This window comes from Lithobates pipiens, unplaced genomic scaffold, assembly GCF_037356315.1.
Source record: "Lithobates pipiens isolate NorthernLeopardFrog02 unplaced genomic scaffold, aLitPip1_a1.2 Scaffold_18, whole genome shotgun sequence".
Lineage (NCBI taxonomy): Eukaryota > Metazoa > Chordata > Amphibia > Anura > Ranidae > Lithobates > Lithobates pipiens.
The window spans coordinates 627,913,451-627,933,704 of NW_027507758.1; the positions used below are offsets into that span (position 1 = coordinate 627,913,451).

The following is a 20,254-nucleotide window of genomic DNA, read 5'->3' on the forward strand; positions in this document are numbered from 1 at the left end:
ACAGGGGCCGATATTCCATCCTTCCTTATAAACTCTAAATTGGATGGCTTGGCTATTGAAATCCACTGAAGAAATGTGGGTTATCCGGGTCAGTTGTCTCTACCTTGATTAATGCAAGGAAGCCAGCTTCCAGAATCATATATTATAGGGTCTGGAAGGCTTATGTTTCCTGGTGTGAAACCAAGGGTTAGCACCCTTGGAAGTATAGCATAGGCAAGATTCTTGCCTTTCAACAATTAGGGCTAGAGATGAAGCTGTTCTTGGTTACTATATCCTCAGAAAGGAGGGTTTCGGAATTGACTGCTCTTTCTTGTAAAGAGCCATATTTGATTATTCATGAGGACAGGGTCGTGTTGCGTCCTCGTCCAAGTTTTCTGCCGAAAGTGGTCTCAGGTTTTCACCTGAACCAAGATATTGTCCTACGGTCATTTTTTCCAAAACAATGTTCTAGGGAAGAGAGGTCAGTACATTGTCTTGAGGTGGTGAGAGCGGTCAAGGTCTATGCGACGGAACGTCCCCTACACTCCGCTTGAGTGCTTCCGTCAGTAATACCGCTTCCTAGGTCCTGGAACACGAGTCCAATGGATCTGGCTATAGGAACCCCCAAGAACTAGACAACACCAGTCTTGGAGTACATAAGAATGATCTCACACAAAATATATACAGTGGGGTGACTAAAACCTAACCTAATTAGTATGAGCTAATTATCTAATCAACACTGGACTCCTTTATTCAATTGCAGGGTTAATTAACACAAACAACAATTGGTGAAATACTCTTTAGAATCTGTGTCAAGCCAGACTAAAACTCATTTACATTATACAAGACAACAGACAGGTGGCTGGAGTTGATGACATTAGCATCTAACAGTTTGTGTCCCAACAGTGTGATTCAGTCTATTGCTAACATGGCATTTACATATCCAGAGTCTGTGTTTCTTGGGGGGCGGCATGGACCTGAATCCAAGTAAAACCACCTCAGGGGTCCCCAGGCATACAGCTCACAAAGAGCATTGTTCCTTCAAATGCCAGGGCCCATAATCACAAGGCAAGAGGCTTGCATTCAGTCCCCTCCAAGAGCCTTGGTCCCTGCTAGGTCTGTCACAGCACAGAGTGCTCAGATCAGGAAGACTGATGTCTTGTTTTTGCTACCAGAAGGTCCTAGCAAAGGACAGGCAGGGTCAAAATCCACTATTTCTAAGTGCATTCGGTAAGTTATAATTCAGGCCTATGGTTTAAAAGTTAAGATTTCGGCTTTTCACATTAAGGCGCACTCTACCAGAGCAGTTAGTGTTTCTTGGGCAATGTATCACCAGGCCTTTGTGGCTCAGATCTGTAAGGCCGCAACTTTGTCTTCAGTACATACATTCACCAGGTTTTATCAGGTGGATGTAAAAAGGCATGAGGATATCACCTTTGGGCGCAGTGTGCTGCAGGCAGCAGTGTAAGTCCTCAAGTCTGTGGGCATCCTTGTGTCTCCCTCCCCTCAAATAGCATTGCTATGGGACGTCCTATATAGGTAACACTCATGGCTCTGCCTCTTCATACACACTCAGGGAGGAGAGTAAGGGGAGGGATATACAGTACATACACACACAGCACAAGGCCGGGTTCACACTACGAGATGTTTCCCTGGGCTGCAGTTCCTCTGAGCTCCACAAGGTGGTGATCTCACTTCTACCCAGACAGGAAGTCTCTATGGAATACAGACAGGAAGTGATTTCAGATACAGACAGACATTCCATTTGATAAGACGTAGTGAGAAGACACTGCAGGTTCTGGCAGCAGAGAAGGTAATATTTAGATTATCTCCTTCAGGGGATCAGTTGATGATGAATATATCTTGCTTCCAAATCTGGCCATACATGGTTCCATTTTATCGTTCAGCCAGCGGGATAAGAGGAAAAAAACTAAAGTGATTCCCCTATCCACAGATTGGAGGGGGATGGGGGAATCCTCCCCGCTGCACTATTGTATTCTGACAATGGGGGGCGCTCCTCCGCTCTCAGAATACACAGATCAGTGATGAAGCTATTGGCTGCAGCCGCTGATGGAGTGATTTTTATCCGGCAGTGACCACTGAATTGCTGGTTCATGATTGGCCAAGCATGCACTGTGACCCCACATGCTTGGCCAATCACAGCGCCAGCAGCAAAGAGAGCCATAATTGCCTATGACCAATTATAGCTCAGGGGGTTTAGTACACGCCCCACACTATATAAGGCTGCCAGCGCGGCGGCCTTGTGTAGTGTGTTGCGGCGTGCAGGGAAAACGCAAGATAGGCAGGGACAGTGTGTTCTTTTCTCAGGCATCTGCAGGAGTTAAAGTGGGTGTTGTGTGCTTCCAGCACAGTATACACCTGTATTTACCCTTTGTTGCTGGTGTTCTCTAATACAGGTATATGCAGTAGTTAGTGGGTGTTGTGTGCCTCCAGCACAGTATACACCTGTATCTACCCTTTTTTGCTGGTGTTCTCTAATAAAGGCATCTGCAGCCTTTACCGTGGATGTTGTGTGCCTCTAGCACAATATACACTACCCAATTGCTGGTTTTCCCATCTCCCTGCAGGTCATTACTATGTCTGGAAGGCCAACAAGGAGAGGCAGACAGTCACGAGCCAATAAAAGAGGGCAAGCAGGCTCTGTCTCTAGAGACAACAGTGCTGGTTGTGGACGTGGTGCATCGTCATCAGCACGTGGCCATGGGACACGCTTGTCCTTATTTTCGGCAGCTGGACGTGTTGAGCCGCATCATGCCGAAGACTTGGTAGAGTGGATGACCAAGCCCTCCTCATCCTCTCTCACCCAGTCTCAGGGTACTAGCAAAGCAGCTGCCAATGCGTCCTCAATGTCATCAGTCACTCCTTCCCTAGACCCACCATGTCCTTAATAGTCCCCCGAACTGTTTGAGCACAGATTTGGGTACATGCTCCAGGAGGATGCCCAGCGTTTTGAAGGCTCTGATGATGATACCCAGATAGAGGAAGGCAGTAGCGTGAGCGCAAAGAGAGGGGATGCTCAAGGACAGCAATCTGCCAGTCATGTTCCACCAGCTGCAGCATACTGCCAGGTTTGCTCCAGCGATGAAGAGGGAGGGGATGATGAGGTCACTGACTCCACTTGGGTGCCTGATAGGAGAGAGGAGGAGGAGGCACATCTCCAACGAGGCAGGATGCCCTCCGAGGGCCAGCTTAGGGGCAGCACACCGACTGAATCACACCGCAGAGCTCCGCCTGTGCAGGGCGCTGCCTCTGCACATTATTCCAAAAGTTCTTTGGTGTGGGCCTTTTTTTAGACGAGTGCATCAAATCGCACCGCTGCTATTTGCAACATATGTCTCAAGCGTATCTTGCATGGCCAAAACATCAGCCGCTTGGGCACTACATGCTTAACCAGACATATGTTGACCTGCCATGCAGCTTGTTGGCAAGCGTACCTTAAAGACCCACACCAAAGAAGAAAGCAGACCTCTCCTTGCTCCTCATCAGCTGGGATCTCCAACCCCACTAGACCTTCAGTCCTCTCTGAAACCTGCACTGAGAGGAATGAAGGTGTAGAATTAGGTGTGACACAGCCAAGTACTTGCGGGCACTCTGCTAGCAGTACACCCACGTCCAATTGTAGCAGGCAAATTTCCCTGCCCCAGCTACTGGACCGTCAAAATAAGTTCACTCCCAGCCATCCACATGCCCAGCGGTTGAATGCTAGCTTGGCTAAATTGCTAGCACTTCAACTGCTGCCTTTTCAGTTGGTAGACTCGGCCCCCTTCCGTGAGTTTGTACAATGTGCGGTTCCTCAGTGGCAGGTCCCCAAACGCCACTTTTTCTCACAGAAGGCGATTCCGGCTCAGCATGTGGAAGGCAATGTACATGCCTTGCTGGACAGGGCGGTCAGCGGTAAGGTGCATATTACCGTTGACTCATGGTCCAGCAGGCATGGACAGAGACGTTACCTATCTTTCATGGCCCATTGGGTCACTCTTCTGGCAGCTGGGAACGATGCAGGACAAGGTGCAGTAGTGTTAGAGGTTGTTCTGCCACCACGCCTCCAAAATGCTACTACTGATTGTGACACACCTCTCTCCTCCACCCCCTCCTCTTCTTCCTCCATGGCCTCTTCCAGTGTTCTGTCCTCGCAACCAGCAGTGCTCCGTAGGCGTTCAAGGGGCTACGCAAGCAAAAAGATGCCATGCCATGCTTGCGCTAGTTTGTTTGGGGGACAGGAGCCACACTGGGGCAGATATTTTGTCAGCGCTGCAGGGGCAGGCCGAGAGGTGGTTGATGCCACGCCAGCTTAAGCCAGGAATGGTGGTTTGCGACAATGGCACCAACCTCCTCTCCGACAGGGACAACTGACTCATGTGCCCTGTGTGGCTCACATCCTTAACTACTGGTGCAGCGGTTCTTGGGCAGGTACCCGGGCTTACAGGATGTCCTGAGGCAGGCCAGGAAAATCTGTGTGCATTTCTGACAATCATTTAATGACTGTGCTCGGCTGGCTGAGCTCCAAAAGGAGTTGAACCTGCCCAAGAAACACCTTATATATGACATGCCCACCAGGTGGAACTCAACATTGGCCATGCTGCAGCGGCTGCACACGCAGCAAAGGGCCATCAATGAGTACCTGTGCGACTACGGCACCAGGACAGGGTCAGGGGAGCTAGTTTTTTTTTTTTTTTCACTACGCCAGTGGGGCATGATCAGGGATGCATGCACTGTCCTGTCACCATTTGAGGAGGCCACAAGGATGGTGAGCAGTGACAGTGCGTGCATCAGTGACACTGTACATCTTGTCCACCTGTTGGAGCATACGCTGCGTGGAATAATGGACAGGGCACTTGAGGCAGAACAGAGGCAGGAAGAGGAGGACTTCCTTGCCTCTCAAGGCCCCCTTTATCCAGACAGTGTTCCTGCTGTCCCACCCATCACACAGGAAGAGGACGAGGAGGAGGGGGATAATTGTGTCAGCATGGAGGTGGAGGCTGGCACTCAGCAGCAGCAGTCTTTTGGGGATGATTTACAGTCCCAAGAAACATGTGGACCTGTACGTGGCTGGGAGGAGGTGGTTGCGGATCATGTTGTCCTTGGTGACCCAGAGGACTCCGGACCGAATGCCTCAGCTAACCTACGCTGCATGGCCTCCCTGATCCTGCAAAGCCTGCGGAAGGATCCTCGTATTCTTCGGATGGGGAGGGACCATTCCACGGTACAAGGGTGAGGTTGCGGACCTTATCTTGCCATCGCAGAGGGAGCAGAGGATGAGACATCTCTGGGAGGCCTTGCAGAAAGGTCTGTGCAACGCGTTCCCAGAGACTGGGAGTTTACAAACTCCTGGTCCTGGACAACGTTTTGCTGAGGCTTCGGTCAGTCACAGAAGGAGCGGTGTAGAAGGCGGCCGTCTGACCGATGCATTCAGAAATTTTTGCAGCCCCAAGATATGATCGGTTCCAGCAACCATTGGCCAGCGTCTGATTTACATGGTGCAGGAATACTTAGGGGCAAGGTCAGACTTGGACACCTTTCCCACCGAAAATCCTCTGGCTTACTGGGTCTTGAGGATGGATCACTTGCCAGAGCTTGCACAATATGCAATTGAGCTACTGGCCTGTCCTGCATCCAGCGTTCTTTCGGAACACACCTTCAGTGCTGCTGGTAACCGATCACAGGGTGTGCCTGTCCACCGACTCGGTTGATCGACTGACCTTCATAAAGCTGAATCATTCTTGGATCACCACCAGCTACCAAGCACCTGAAGCTGATGCAACTGAATAATGTTTTTTGAAATGTCACATCCATTCCCCTTCAAGACTGCCTATGCCAGTGATGGTGAACCTTGGCACCCCAGATGGTTTGGAACTACATTTCCCATAATGCTCATGCACTCTGCAGTGTAGTTGAGCATCATGGGAAATGTAGTTCCAAAACATCTGGGGTGCCAAGGCTCGCCATCACTGGCTTATGCTGAGTGACTGTCCTGTTACGTTGACTGACTATCCTCTTCCTCCTCAATGATCCTGCTGATATTTTGTAAGAACATTTTTGGTTCTGGGTGATTCCACCAGCCCAATTTTCAGCCCCTGTTTAACAGGGGCATGTAATTACAATTTTTGATGCAATGCTTTGCAGCAGGGCTCATCCCTGCACTCCAACTAGAGTATATGGGAGGGGTTGCAGTGTCGTGGCACCAGCACCAGTGCCTAAGGCCCAATTTTTCAGCCCATGTTTAACAGGGGCATGTAATTACAATTCTTGATATAATATTTCACAGCAGGGCCCGTTCCTGCGCCCACCGAGAGTATCTGTGAGGACTAATAGTGTTGTGGCACCACCACCACAACCACCAAACGCCCAATTTTTCTACCACTGTTCAACAATGGCATGTAATTACAATTCTTGATATAATCGTTCACAGCAGGGCGCTCCAGCGCCCACCAAGAGTCACTTTGAGGGCTTACAATGTTGTGGCAAAACCAACACCTTGTTCCGCCATTTCTGCAGAGCATATAGGGCAGGCCCCTACTTTCAAACATCCAACTTACAAACATCTCCTACTTGCAAACGGAAGGAGACAACAGCAAGTGAGATGAAAAAAGACGGACAGACAAAAAAATTATACAGGGGTGATAACCCTTCCCTATGTTTTCCAAAAAGCTTAAAAATAGATTTTTTGACTGGAGCTACACTTTAAAAATGTACCAGTTCAAAATTACAAACAGATTCTACTTAACACAACAAACCTACACAGTCCCTGTCTTGTTTGCACCGCCTGTATACTGCTGTTCTGAGTATATAGGGCCTGGGGGCCCCACGCCTTTCCTTTTTTTAATTTGGGTACGGGGTTCCCCTTAATATCCTACTTTTTTTTACTGATGCTCTTAGGATGTGAAGGACGCACCCAGGAACAATGATTTGGTTTTCATGGGGAGCCTTATATAGAGGACCCCTCAAATCTCCCCATCCAAATGTCCCTCCATCCACAGCAGGGTGGATTTGATTTAAATCATAATTTTTAAAGAGCAACAGTCATCTCTGTCCTGCAGCGGCTCCTCCTCGGACCCGCTGTTGACTCACTGACAGTCCCATTCACTTTAATGGGACGGCTGGTGATGGGGCAGTGACACAACAAGGTGAGGGATGTGGCGGCAGCAGATGAGTGGATGCCCGCTAACAGGCACTGCCATGATGGATGTGAAATGACAGGTGCTCTTTAAATGGGACTAATTCTTGCTGGTAGTTGGAATCTTTAATATTTGAAAACAAAATGAAGGTTTCCTATTTTAGAATAATAATCTGTCGGGTTAGTAATACAGCGATATCAGAACTGATTTAATCATACAGTTTGTAGTGTACATCGATTTATAAAACAATGGGATAAAAGAATATTCCTGAATGTTGTTTTTTATCTCATGCTTACTGTGAAATTGTGTGAATGCATCAATGAAGTGCATGTTATCTCAGCTTGCAGAGACTGGATTAATTGAATGAGTTTACCAAAAATTTAAATATTGCAGAATATTCAGCCTTATCCTATGCTGAATAAACAAAATGATTAAATGTATCTTAAGTAGAAAACTATCTTTAGATTTTTACTCCAAAAGCATTTTATTCAAATACATTTTATAGACATCAAAAAAATAGATTTAAATAAAACAAATCTGATTATTTTGATTATTTAAAAAAAATAAAAAATTGATTTGTATTCACCCTGATCCAGAGTCTATATGTCTTATGACAGTACACTGACCTCATAACAAACGTGCAGCGCTAGAAACCAGTGAATAAATAGATTAAATAATTATAATATATATATATATATATATATATATATATATATATATATATATATATATACACATCTACTAAAAAAATATTAAATAAATATATTAAATTAATAATAAATATATCCTGTGAAACAAATCCAAAAAACGTGCAAATATTTAATTATTTATAATGTCCAAAATAAAGTGCAAGTGCTCCGTGTGCTGCACAATATCAATAATATATAGAATCAGAATCTTTGACGGTCTATCATGAAGACAAGGATAAAAGTGATGCTGGTGCCTTCATGCAGTGTGCACACAATCCTAGTGTACCCCTCCACCAGATGTGCCCTCACCTTAAGGGTTTTGTATAAAAGCCTGTAGTTAATGTTAACAGCTTAAGAGGATCCTCCTGTGATTCCTCCATCCTGTGGTAACTATTTGGCTCGAATTACGGATCAAGAACAACTCCTTCCTCCTGGTTACTAGTGATCTCCTCTCAGATATGTCGCCTCATAACAAACGTGCAGCGCTAAAAATCAAACAGTGAATAAATAGATGAAATAACTATAAAAAATATATATATATTACACACATCTACTAAAAAATATTAAATAAATATATTAAATTAATAATAAATATATCCTGTGAAACAAATCCAAAAACGTGCAAATATAATTTAATTATTTATAATGTCCAAAATAAAGTGCAAGTGCTCCGTGTGCTGCACAATATCCTTAATATATATATATATATATATATATATATATATATATATATATATATAAAATATATATATATAGAATCAGAATCTTTGACAGTCTATCATGAAGACAAGGATAAAAGTGATGCTGGTGCCTTCATGCAGTGTGCACACAATCCTAGTGTAACCCTCCACCAGATGTGCCCTCACCTTAAGGGCTTTGTATAAAAGCCTGTAATTAATGTTAACAGCTTAAGAGATCCTCTGTGATTCCTCCATCCTGTGGTAACTATTTGGCTCGAATTACGGATCAAGAACAACTCCTTCCTCCTGGTTACCAGCGACCCCCTCTCAGATATGTCACATGTAGATAGAACAGAGGCTTACAACAGTGTGATACCATTTTTAAAAAGATTTATTACAACTTAAACTCCACAAGAATTACAGTCACATTTCATAATAAAAAACACGCCTTAGTAAACTCATGTGTGATGGGGTGATGGTGTCACCTGAAACCGAATCTACAGCCCCGGTCAGCGGCATTCACCCCGTCGTAAGCCTGTGCTCCAGAACACTTCATGATTCCTTTCACGCCGATCAAGCTCCTCCTCCCAATGTACCTTCACCTGGCTTCTTTTTTTTTTCTGGTGCTCTTAGGATGTGGGCGGACCCTTGGAATTCTCACTAGCAAAGTGTGACTGTTGGTCCTGCATTCTATGTAATTACGTCAGAATGTCTGCAACAGGCTTTTAACCTGCATAGTGTGGGGGTCTTGTGTAGGTAAATTATACCTCAGTCTGAAGTGGGGCTTTAATTTAATGGACACCTGATCGGATAGGTGAGGAGGATTCTGGGAATATCATTTGATTTTACTATTTGTGTTCAGATCTAGAGTTTTCCTCCTGTGAAGTCTGGAGATCATATGACCATCACATTGCCTCCACCTCCCTCCCTGATAGAATAGAGAAATACAAAGAAGATTCTAGAAGTCCCCAGAGAGATGATGGAGGAGAGGTGAGGAGGATTCTGGGAATTCTGGGACATTATCCAGTAACAGACAAGGGATGTGTCTGGATGGTGACTGTATCATTGTGTGTGTCAGGTTCCTATAAGGTGTCAGGATGTCACTGTCTATTTCTCCATGGAGGAGTGGGAGTATTTAGAAGGACACAAGGATCTCTACAAGGACGTCATGATGGACAATCAGCCGCCCCTCACATCACCGGGTAAGAGGAGACTTTATTGTAAAGGAGAGAGCAGTATGGAGGCTCCACCTAGATCCCCCATCATCTGATAAACACATAGAAACAATGTATTCAGTCAGTGTGTGTGTTTCCTACAGATGGATCCAGTAATGGGAACCCACCAGAGAGATGTCCCCGTCCTCTGTATTCCCGGGATTCCACACAGGAAGATCACACCATCCCTCACCATCATCGGGTAGATGAGGAACAATCACTGATAGTATCATTAGGATCTGTACATTATCTGCATTGTTACCATTGATGTCATTTTTATTCTATATTCAGAGTGGAAACCTGAGAGATTCTAAAGCTGAAGTTAAAGAAGAGATAAAAGAGGAGGAGGATGATGAGGATGGGGTGATGGAGGAGTCAGAGTCTCTAAAAGAACACAAAGATCTGTACCAGGACACCATGGTGGAGTCATCCAGCTACAGAAACCCACCAGAGAGATGTCCCCGTCCTCTGTATTCCCGGGATTCCACACAGGAAGGTCACACCATCCCCCACCATCATCAGGTAGATGATTGACAATTATTGGTAGTTCTGATTTATACACAGATTATACACTGATTGTTACAATAAATGTTTTATTATATATTCAGAGTGGAAACCTCTGGGATGATAATATTGTTGTTAAAGAAGAGTATAAAGAGGAGGATGAGGAGTATGGAGTGATGGAGGAGTTTTCAGAAGGACACAAGGATATGATGGAGCCACCTAATACCAGGAACCCACCAGAGAGATGTCCCCGTCCTCTGTATTCCCGGGATTCCACACAGGAAGATCACACCATCCCTCACTGTTACAAGGTTGGTGGGACGGAGCATCTAGAACATGGACTCCTAGAGATGATGTGTGAATTTTTTATGTGATGTCATAATAATAAATCTTATATTTTACAGATGATATTCTCTCTCATTTTCTGGCTTTAGAGTGGAGATCCAATCGATATAGAATTTGAGGTTAAAGCAGAAGAAGAAGAGAGGTATGTGAGGGATGATCAGCAGTCTATGGAGGAGGATGGGATAACGAGGACATTTATAGAGGAGGAGACTCTTACAGAGATCAGCACAGGTGGGTCATTAACACTAAATACATTCCTCCACCCATACTGCCCACTGATTGGTCCAGAGTAGGGCAATGACTGGTTGATAATTTCCCTTCTCTATGTTGCAAAAACAATTTATGTATCTAGACTGGATTCATGGAGGTTCCTGGGATTCAGCTGGCAGCAAAAATGGGATTTTTATATACAGCTTACCTGTAAAATCCTTTTCTTGAGAGTACATCACGGGACACAGGAGCTTCATTACATAGTGGGTTATATAGGCACCTCTGGTGATTGGACACTGGTTGACCCTAATTAAAGAGAATTCCTCCCCTATATAACCCCTCCCATTTGGGAGGCACCTCAGTTTTGTAGCAAAGCAATAAGAAACCACGTAAAACCCAAGAGGGGCGGGAGCCCTGTGTCCCGTGATGTACTCTCAAGAAAAGGATTTTACAGGTAAGCTGTATATAAAAATCCCATTTTCTTGATCATACATCACGGGACACAGGAGCTTCATTACATAGTGGGATGTCCCATAGCAATGCTCAGGTTGAGGGGAGGGAGACACAGATCACAAATATAGACCGCCAGGGACCGGAGGATCTAAACTGCAGCCTGCAGTACACTGCGCCCAAAGGCGATATCCTCTTGCCCTCTGACATCCACCTGATAGAATCTGGTGAATGTGTGGACTGATGACCAAGTCGCAGCCTTACAGATCTGAGCCAGGGAGGCCTGGTGATGCACTGCCCAAGAGGCACTGACAGCCCTAGTAGAGTGCACTTTCACCTGAAAAGGAGGAATCTTCCCCTTTAAGCTATAGGCCTGAGAAATAACCTGTCTGATCCACCTTGAGAGAGTGGATTTTGACGCTGCCTGACCCCTTCTAGGGCCTTCTGGCAGAATAAACAAACAGTCAGTTTTTCTTATCTGAGCAGTTGCTTGAAGATAAAGACTGATTGCTCTAACCACATCTAAAGTGTGTAAGGACTCTTCCTCTATGGACTGAGGATTTGGAAAAAAGGATGGTAGGATTATATCCTGATTCAGATGGAAACCTGAAACCACCTTAGGTAGAAAGGACCCGTTGGGACGCATAACCACCCGGTCCTTATGGATAATTAAATAGGGCTCTTTACAGGAAAGAGCTGCCAATTCTGATACCCTTCTAGCCGTGGATATGGCTACTAGGAAGACCAGCTTCTTTGTCAAGAGAGCTAAAGAAGCCAGATGCAGAGGTTCAAATGGTTGGGCCTCTAAGGCCGAGAGAACCAAATTCAGATCCCATGGGCATACCGGAGGTTTGACTGGCGGTTTTATCCGCATAGGCCCCTGGATAAAAGCCCGTACTAGGGAGTGTGATGCAAGAGGTCTTTGAAAAAAGACCGATAGGGCCGAAATCTGCACCTTGATGGTGCTTATGGCCAAATTAATTTCAAGGCCTGATTGGAGAAAGGCCAAGATTCTGCTAATGACATACCTTCTAGGATGCCATCTCCTGGGTTCACACCAGGAAACATATGTCCTCCAGATCTTGTAATAGATACGCCTGGAGGCCGGCTTTCTGGCATTGACCAGAGTGGAAAGGACTGGCCCCGAAAGACCACGGCCTCTCAAAATGTGGGTCTCAGCAGCCAGACCGTCAAATTCAGACTGCGTAAAGCAGGATGGTAAATTGGACCCTGGGAGAGCAGATCTGGCCGGAGAGGGAGGGTCCATGGCCTGCCCACTGCCAGCTTCATGATTTCTGCGAACCATGGTCGCCTGGGCCAAGCCGAGGCCACTAAAAGGACCGACCTCGCCTCCCTCTTGACCCTTCCCAGGAACCGCGATAGCAGCGGGCTCGGGGGGAAGGCATAGATCAGATTGTACTGATCCCAGGGAACCGTCAGAGCATCTGACCCCTGAGCAAGTGCATCTCTTGTCCTTGACACAAAGTTGTCCAGCTTCCTGTTGAATCTGGACGCAAACAGATCCACGTCTGGAGCGCCCCACTTGTAACATATGTCTCGAAACACATCGGGGTGCAGAGCCCATTCTCCTGGGCACAACTGCTGGCGGCTGAGAAAATCCTCCTGCCAATTCTCCACTCCTGGGATGAAGACTGCAGAGAGGCACGGAACATGCTCCTCTGCCCAGACAAGTATGCGATTCACCTCCTTTTGGGCCACCAGACTTCTGGTACCGCCCTGGTGATTGATATAAGCCACTGCGGTGGCATTGTTGGATTGAATCCGAACTGGGAAACCTCGCAGTCTGTGAGACCACTCTATGAGTGCCATGTAAACTGCCCGAATCTCCAAGATATTTATGGGCAGCAGACTTTCGGTCGCAGATTATTTTCCCTGCGAGCATGTTCCCTCCAATACGGCTCCCCAGCCTGTCAGGCTGGCATCCGTTGTGACAATCTTCCATGAGAGGGGAAGAAAAGTTTTGCCTTTCAGCAAATTTCTGGTTTGTAACCACCAGACAAGACTTTTGCGTGCCCGGGGGGATAAACGCATAGGAAGATCCAGGGATTGGGGCTTCCTGTTCCAAATCGCAAGGATGCATCTTTGCAGGGGCCTTGAGTGGAACTGGGCGAATGGGACGGCCTCGAATGAGGCGACCATTTTTCCCAATAGTCTCATACATAAGCGAATGGAGGAAGATCTTCTGCCCAGAATCAGGCGCACCAGATCTATAATGGCCAAGGCCTTTGGCCCTGGAAGGAACACCCTGCCTTGAGCGGTGTCGATAATCAGACCCAGGTAATCCAACCTGGTGGTCGGTTGCAAGGACGACTTTTCTAGGTTTATAATCCAACCTAGGCGCCCCAGATGTTCTAGCGTTCTGGTGACGCTGCGACTCAGGCACACTGCGGTTCTCTCTACGAGAAGCAAGTCGTCTAGGTAAGCCATGACGGCTATGCCCTGAACTCTTAAGATTGCTAAGAGAGGGTCTAGAATCTTTGTGAAGACTCGGGGGGCCGTAGCTAGGCCGAACGGCAGGGCCACAAATTGAAAATGGCGCTGCTCTACCGCGAACCTTAGAAACTTCTGGTGTGCGGGAAAAATTGGCACATGGAGATATGCATCTGATATCTATTGATGCCATGAATTCTCCTCCTTGCAGGGAGGAGACCACAGTGCGTATTGACTGCATCCGGAAGGTCTGGATGTGTAAAAACCGGTTTAAGTCTTTCAGATCCAAGATAGGTCTGACACTTCCGTTTGGTTTTGGAACGGTGAAGAGATTCGAATAAAAACCTGAACCCTGATCTTTCGGGCTCACTTCTACTATCACACCCTGGGATAGTAACTGATCTAAGGCCAGTAATAGCGGTTTCTGCTTTATCGGATCCTTGGAGATCCTTGACCTTACAAAACGAGAAGGTGGAATCTTCTGAAACTCTAGCCTGTAGCCCAGAGATACCGAAGAGATCACCCATTTGTCCCGAATCTCCTCCCGCCAGGCGCCTGCAAACTGCAGGAGCCTTCCCCCCACTCGGCCGAGCGGGGGCGCCCCTTCACAAGGAGGTCTTGGAGGTCTGCTTGGCAGGCTTTCGCCCCCAAGTCTTTTTCTGTCCCTGGGCTCGGCCCTGAGGCTTTCTAGCAGCGGAGGGCTGGGAAGGCCGTCGCCACTGTTTAGAGCTTGATGCTTCGGGAGAGAGAGTCTGAATGAAGGACGTTTACTCTTTTTGACTGGAAGGAGTGTAGATTTACCTCCCGAAATATTTTGGACGAATTTATCTAATTCTTCCCCAAACAAACGCTCCCCTTTAAACGGGAACCCAGCCAAATGCTTCTTGCATGACATCTCAGCAGCCCAATTCTTTAGCCATAGAGCCCTACGCATGTGTACCAACATGAGGGACAAACGTGATGCTTGTTGGACAGAATCCAAAATCGCATCAATTATGAAACATAAGATGTGAGGCATCTCTGCATATTTCTCTACTTCCTCACTGGGGAGGAGTTCAAACATTTGTTTAACCTGTTCCTTAAGGAACTGACACAACCCCACGGCTGCGACTGTAGGTTGCACCACAGCGCCGGCCATGGAAAAGGAGGCTTTTAACAAGGTTTCCAGCCTTTTGTCAGCTGGATCCTTAAATACCTGCGCATTATCCAAAGGACAAGTTAGGTTTTTATTCACACAAGAGATAGCCGCATCGACAGATGGGGCCCCCCATTTCTTGGTGAAGCTTTCCTCCATAGGATAATACATAGAAAACCTCTTTGGAGGAGTAAACAGTTTATCGGGATGTCCCCAGTCCTCATACATCAAGTCACCCATTAAAGGATGAATTGGGAAGGAACAAGCAGTCTGTGGGGCTTTCCTGACTCCCAGGGAAGAGACCGAGGATGTAGCGACTTCAGCGGCCGGCATTCTGAACGTGATACGCACCAATTCAGTATAATACTGCACCTGCTTTCTGAGTGCCTGGGAGGAGGGGACCAACTCCTCTTCCTCTGACTCATCCGACTGCTCATGATCCCTATCCAAAGATAGGGATCTCTCCTCATTTTCAGAACAACTGTCTGAGAGAGGGATTTCAGCAGAGGGAGGGGATCTACCCCTTTTCTTGCTATCTTTTAGGGAAGCAGAAATAAAATTCATTATCCTCTCTTCAAAACCCTCCAATGTAGCCCTAAGGGAGTCCTCAGTGACATAGACCGGGGCTGCGACATTAGGAGAGGCTGCAAAGCCTGAAAGGGGCACTGACTCGTCTTGAGATGCAGGCTCCAGTCTTGCAGAGGGGGATGGTAATTTGCATGCACTTTTGGAACCCCTGGACCTAGGCGGTGACTTGCCAGTGCTTTTATTACCTGCCCCTGAAACCCTCTTACGAGGAGACATAGTACTGAGCTACAAAGCAGAGGTACTAGTACAAATGCAATCACTGTTGCGCTTAAAGTCTCACGATAAATCAATATCTGCTTAACTGCACAACCTGATGCTGAGTAAATGTCTTAAGGTTTGCCTGGATCCAATCCCACGGATGCTTACAGCCCACAGCTCCTGTGTCTCCAGTTACAGTCCCCTGACGCTCTGGGCTTTTTAAAACGGCCGTTTGGCGCCTGCACTACAGCATTGAGTACACTAATCGTGCACAGCTGGCAACCACACCCCCCCCCCTCCTCCATTAGGCCGGGAGCGCGCCCGGCGCGCGTGCACGAGGACCGCGGGATCCGGGGGGGGAAGGAGAACCCAAAGGGAGCAACGTGGGACCCCTGGACCTGCATGGGACCCCTTTTTACCTTAACTGTGGCAGGAACTGTAATGCCCCGTACACACGAGCGGACTTTTCGACATCCAAACTCCGACGGACTGAGTCCGTCAGACTATCCGATCGTGTGTGGGCTGCAACGGACTTTAGCTTCGCTAAAGTCTGACGGACTTTAGAAATGAAGCATGCTTCAAATTTTCCCGACGGAACTCCGCCGGACCCGGTCCCCTTCGAAAAGTTCGCTCGTGTGTGTGCTACTCCGACGGACTAAAACCGACGCTAGGGCAGCTATTGGCTACTGTCTATGAACTTCCTACGTCGAATCCAGTCGTACGTCATCACGTTCGACTCCGTCGGAGTTTGGTGTGATGGTGTGTGGTCAAGTCCGTTCGGTCGAAAAGTCCGCCAGAACTCCGTCGGAACTCCGTCGGAACTCCGGCGGAACTCCTTTGGAGGTCTGTCAGACTTAATCCCTCTCGTGTGTACGGGGCATAAGGGAGACGTGAGTAGCTGGAGAACCAGGCTTTCACTGAGCGTGTTTGTATTGAAAGGCATGTAAGTATGCATCAGGCTGCTCTTACTCCCTCAAGTGGTGGAAACCAGGTAAGACATACAACTACTCACAATGAAGAAATCCATTCATATATTTAAAATATATAGGATGACTTCCCTTACCTGTTCCCCGCCGCAGGAATTGCTGATCTCAGACCAATTCCAGCCTTCACCCATCACGGCGGGTATTGTTAGCCAACCTTCAGGCGTATCTGGGGTTCTTACGAAAAGATCCTCCTACCTGGGCCATGTAAAAAGCTCTGCCAGAAACTTACGGGCGCCCTGAGTCAACAGTACCGCAAGTCTGGTTGTCCCAGAGCCCAGTCTTCCAATGGAGAGGGCTTACAGGCAGAACCTCGTTTCTTCGGCAGATGAGGCCCGGGTACCATACCAGCTTGGGAGTCAAATATCGGCCCGAGGTATGGATCCGGTTTGTTGTAGCCCTTCGGCCCTCGCCGGGACCCGCATAGAGCTAAGTTTTACGTGACCATCGACCAGACGCTGGCGAAAAAACTGAGGTGCCTCCCAAATGGGAGGGGTTATATAGGGGAGGAATTCTCTTTAATTAGGGTCAACCAGTGTCCAATCACCAGAGGTGCCTATATAACCCACTATGTAATGAAGCTCCTGTGTCCCGTGATGTATGATCAAGAAATGTTGATTTTCACCTTAAATGTTGCTCTACCTAGGTACCTTGGGCATGTGCTTTGGGTCTTCTGCATCATGCCCAGGTCTAGCATGATGTCTGACAGAACAATCCCCCCAGGGTTACTTGTTCTGTTATCTGCTGGCTGTGCCGGGTGGAGGGATATGTCTGTATAGTCTCAGACCCAAGGCACTGAGTGCAGTCTCAGGAGATGGGAGGCAGCGGTGTGGGACCTCTGCAACTTGTCTCATGTAAACATTTAATCTTCCACTGATTACTGAATACCAATATTATGAGTCCCGACCCTTACATTATATAATTTATATTGTATATTACATCATTCTGATACTATATAGTCCTATCTGTTGTATCTTATACAATATTATTATACACAATTTATATAGGGCCAACCGTTTACGCAGCACTTTACAATGTAGAGGGGGGACAGCACAATTACAGGACAGTTCAATACAGAAGGTACAGGAGGGCCCGGCTCATAGAGCTTACATTCTAAAGGGGAGGGGGGTGGTGGTACAAAAGGTAATAGATGCGGGGAATGATTTGATGGGGGTGGCTCAGGGACAGTTGTTAGGTGGTTGTGGGATAGGCTTCCCTGAATAAGCAAATTTTAAGGGATCTCCTAAAGGTGGACAGGTTAAGGGCTGATCGGATATACCGGGGCAGGGAATTCCAGAGGATGGGAGAGGCTCTGGAGAAGTCCTGAAGTCGATTATGGGAGGAGGTAACAAGGGCGCTAGAGAGCAGGAGGTCCTGGGAGGAGCGGAGGGGACGATTTGGGCGATATCTGCAGATGAGGTTGGTGTACAATATGTTGTACATTACATAGACCTGACTTCTGCTCTCTCCCCTCTACCCACTGCTATATATACACATAATATGTATTCTCTTTTGTTATATCCATTTTCTACCAGCTGGACATTTTATATCTGATGATTTGATTGGAGCACAGACTTTTACATGTTGATAATAATGTGATAACATCCTCAAGCTTTGGAACCTTAAACATAAAGTGATAATGAGGGAGGAGTCAATAACCCAATGATGGGGGTCTTCAGGATCAGTCCAGTCTTCATCTTGGTTATTCCCCCCCCCATCCTCACTCTCTGACCTCTGGTGGGGCTCAGCCCGCTGTTATTCATGACTAAATCATGGACTAAATAAGGAAGTGCAGGACTTCTTGTGTTGGGAAGATGGCAATGAGTGATAGAGGGGGAGGGGACACTCGTCCTATAATCCCCTCATCACTGTCACTCCTATAAAAGACAGTTCTCGTTGTTTCCTCCCTCTCTGACTAAGGTCCATGAATAAAGAAATGATCTGGTAGGAGATCAGAGGACCCATTTACTAGTTACCTTGAGGGGGGAATTGTAAGATCCCCAGAGACAAAGCTGCCTGATGTGGGCGGAGTCCTGGTTTAGGGGAACCAATCAGCTCACGTCTAGTAATAATCTTTGTATTTGTATTTTAGTAGATGGACGGGAGATGAGGAAAACCTCAGAGGATTGTCTCACTTTGTCTCCAGACTGTAAAGTAGAAGATGAGGACATCACACAGTATAGTCCAGGAGAAAACCCGACTACCTCAAATGTCCATCCGGCACCACACAGTGTAGATGGACCATCGTATTCCTCTTATACTGAGGAACCTCAGACTGTGAGGGACGGGGCCGTCCTTCCAACAGAGAAGAGCTTTTCCTGTACTGAGTGCGGGAAGTGTTTTGATTCTAAATCCAATCTTAATATTCATAAAAGATCTCACACAGTGGAGAAGCCGTATTCCTGTCCTGAGTGCGGCAAACGTTTTTCAGTGAAGTCCACTCTTTACAGACATCAGAGATCTCACGCGGGGGAGAAGCCTTATTTTTGTCCTGAGTGCGGAAAATGTTTTTCACGGAAAGCTAGTCTTTTCACACATCAGAGATCTCACACTGGACAGAAACCGTATTCCTGTCCTGAGTGTGGGAAATGTTTTTCAGATAAGTCCAATCTTTCCACACATCAGCGATCTCACACGGGGGAGAAGCCGTATTCCTGTCTTGAGTGCGGGAAATGTTTTACACAGATGTCCCATCTTTACACACATCAGAGATCTCACACAGGAGAGAAGCCGTATTCCTGTCCTGAGTGCGGGAACTGTTTTTCAGTGAAGTCCCATCTTGACAGACATCAGAGATCTCACACAGGGGAGAAGCCGTATTTTTGTCCTGAGTGCGGGAAATGTTTTTCGCGGAAGGGCAGTCTTTTCACACATCAGAGATCTCACACAGGGCAGACACCGTATTCCTGTCCTGAGTGCGGGAAATGTTTTTCAGATAAGTCCATTCTTTCCACACATCAGAGATCTCACACGGGGGAGAAGCCGTATTCCTGCCCTGAGTGCGGGAAATGTTTTTCACAGATCTCACATCTTTACACACATCAGAGATCTCACACAGGGGAGAAGCCATATTCTTGTTCTGAGTGCGGGAAATCTTTTTCACAGATGTCCCATCTTTACACACATCAGAGATCTCACACAGGGGAGAAGCCGTATTCCTGTTCTGAGTGCGGGAAATCTTTTTCACGGATGTATGTTCTTTACAAACATCAGAGATCCCACACAGGGGAGAAACCTTATGCCTGTCCTGAGTGTGGGAAGTGTTTTTCACAGAAGTCCCATCTTAACAAACATCATAAATCTCACACAGGGAAGAAGCCACATTCCTGTCTTGAGTGAGAGAATTACTGAGTCTGAGCACTGAAGTCCTGTCTTCCTGTACATCAGGAATCCCACACAACCCTCAAGGTGTATTAGTGTCTTGAGTGTGGGAAATGTCTTCTATATGAATGTTGCTGGACATCACAGCTCTCATGTGGGGAAGAAGCACACCCTGATATACACCTCAGATATACTCCATGGCTGATCTTCATCATGAAAATTCATAAGGAGATGAGAGATCACCAAAGACATGGATGAAGTGTTGTACTGTGTTGGCGATTGATAGCAGTAGAAAAATAAAAATGGAGTCATTACCTTTCATTGGCTGAGTACATTTTGTGAACCATTAATGGATCTTTTTAATCAATCAC

General features: G+C 46.9%; 2 protein-coding genes across 2 annotated transcripts in view; one reads left to right on the forward strand and one right to left on the reverse strand.

The window, feature by feature from the left end:
• LOC143986873 (uncharacterized) overlaps positions 1–20,254 on the reverse strand; it is a 207,211-nt gene that overhangs the window by 151,113 nt on the left and 35,844 nt on the right. The gene's annotated exons all lie outside the window — the stretch shown is intronic.
• On the forward strand, positions 1,710–20,202 carry LOC143989716 (uncharacterized). Its single transcript, XM_077489990.1, has 4 exons — positions 1,710–1,792; positions 9,347–9,474; positions 9,563–9,686; positions 18,655–20,202. Exons 3-4 carry the CDS (start codon positions 9,602–9,604, stop codon positions 19,899–19,901), a joined length of 1,332 nt encoding a protein of 443 aa, XP_077346116.1. The 5' UTR covers positions 1,710–1,792; positions 9,347–9,474; positions 9,563–9,601; the 3' UTR covers positions 19,902–20,202.

Excerpts from the sequence above, each read along its gene's own strand:
- LOC143989716 (XM_077489990.1), top strand. The coding sequence starts at position 9,602 with ATGGAGGAGTGGGAGTATTTAGAAGGACACAAGGATCTCTACAAGGAC. Across the intron at positions 9,687-18,654 it reads GCCGCCCCTCACATCACCGG|TAGATGGACGGGAGATGAGG; the intron begins GTAAGAGGAGAC and ends TTTGTATTTTAG.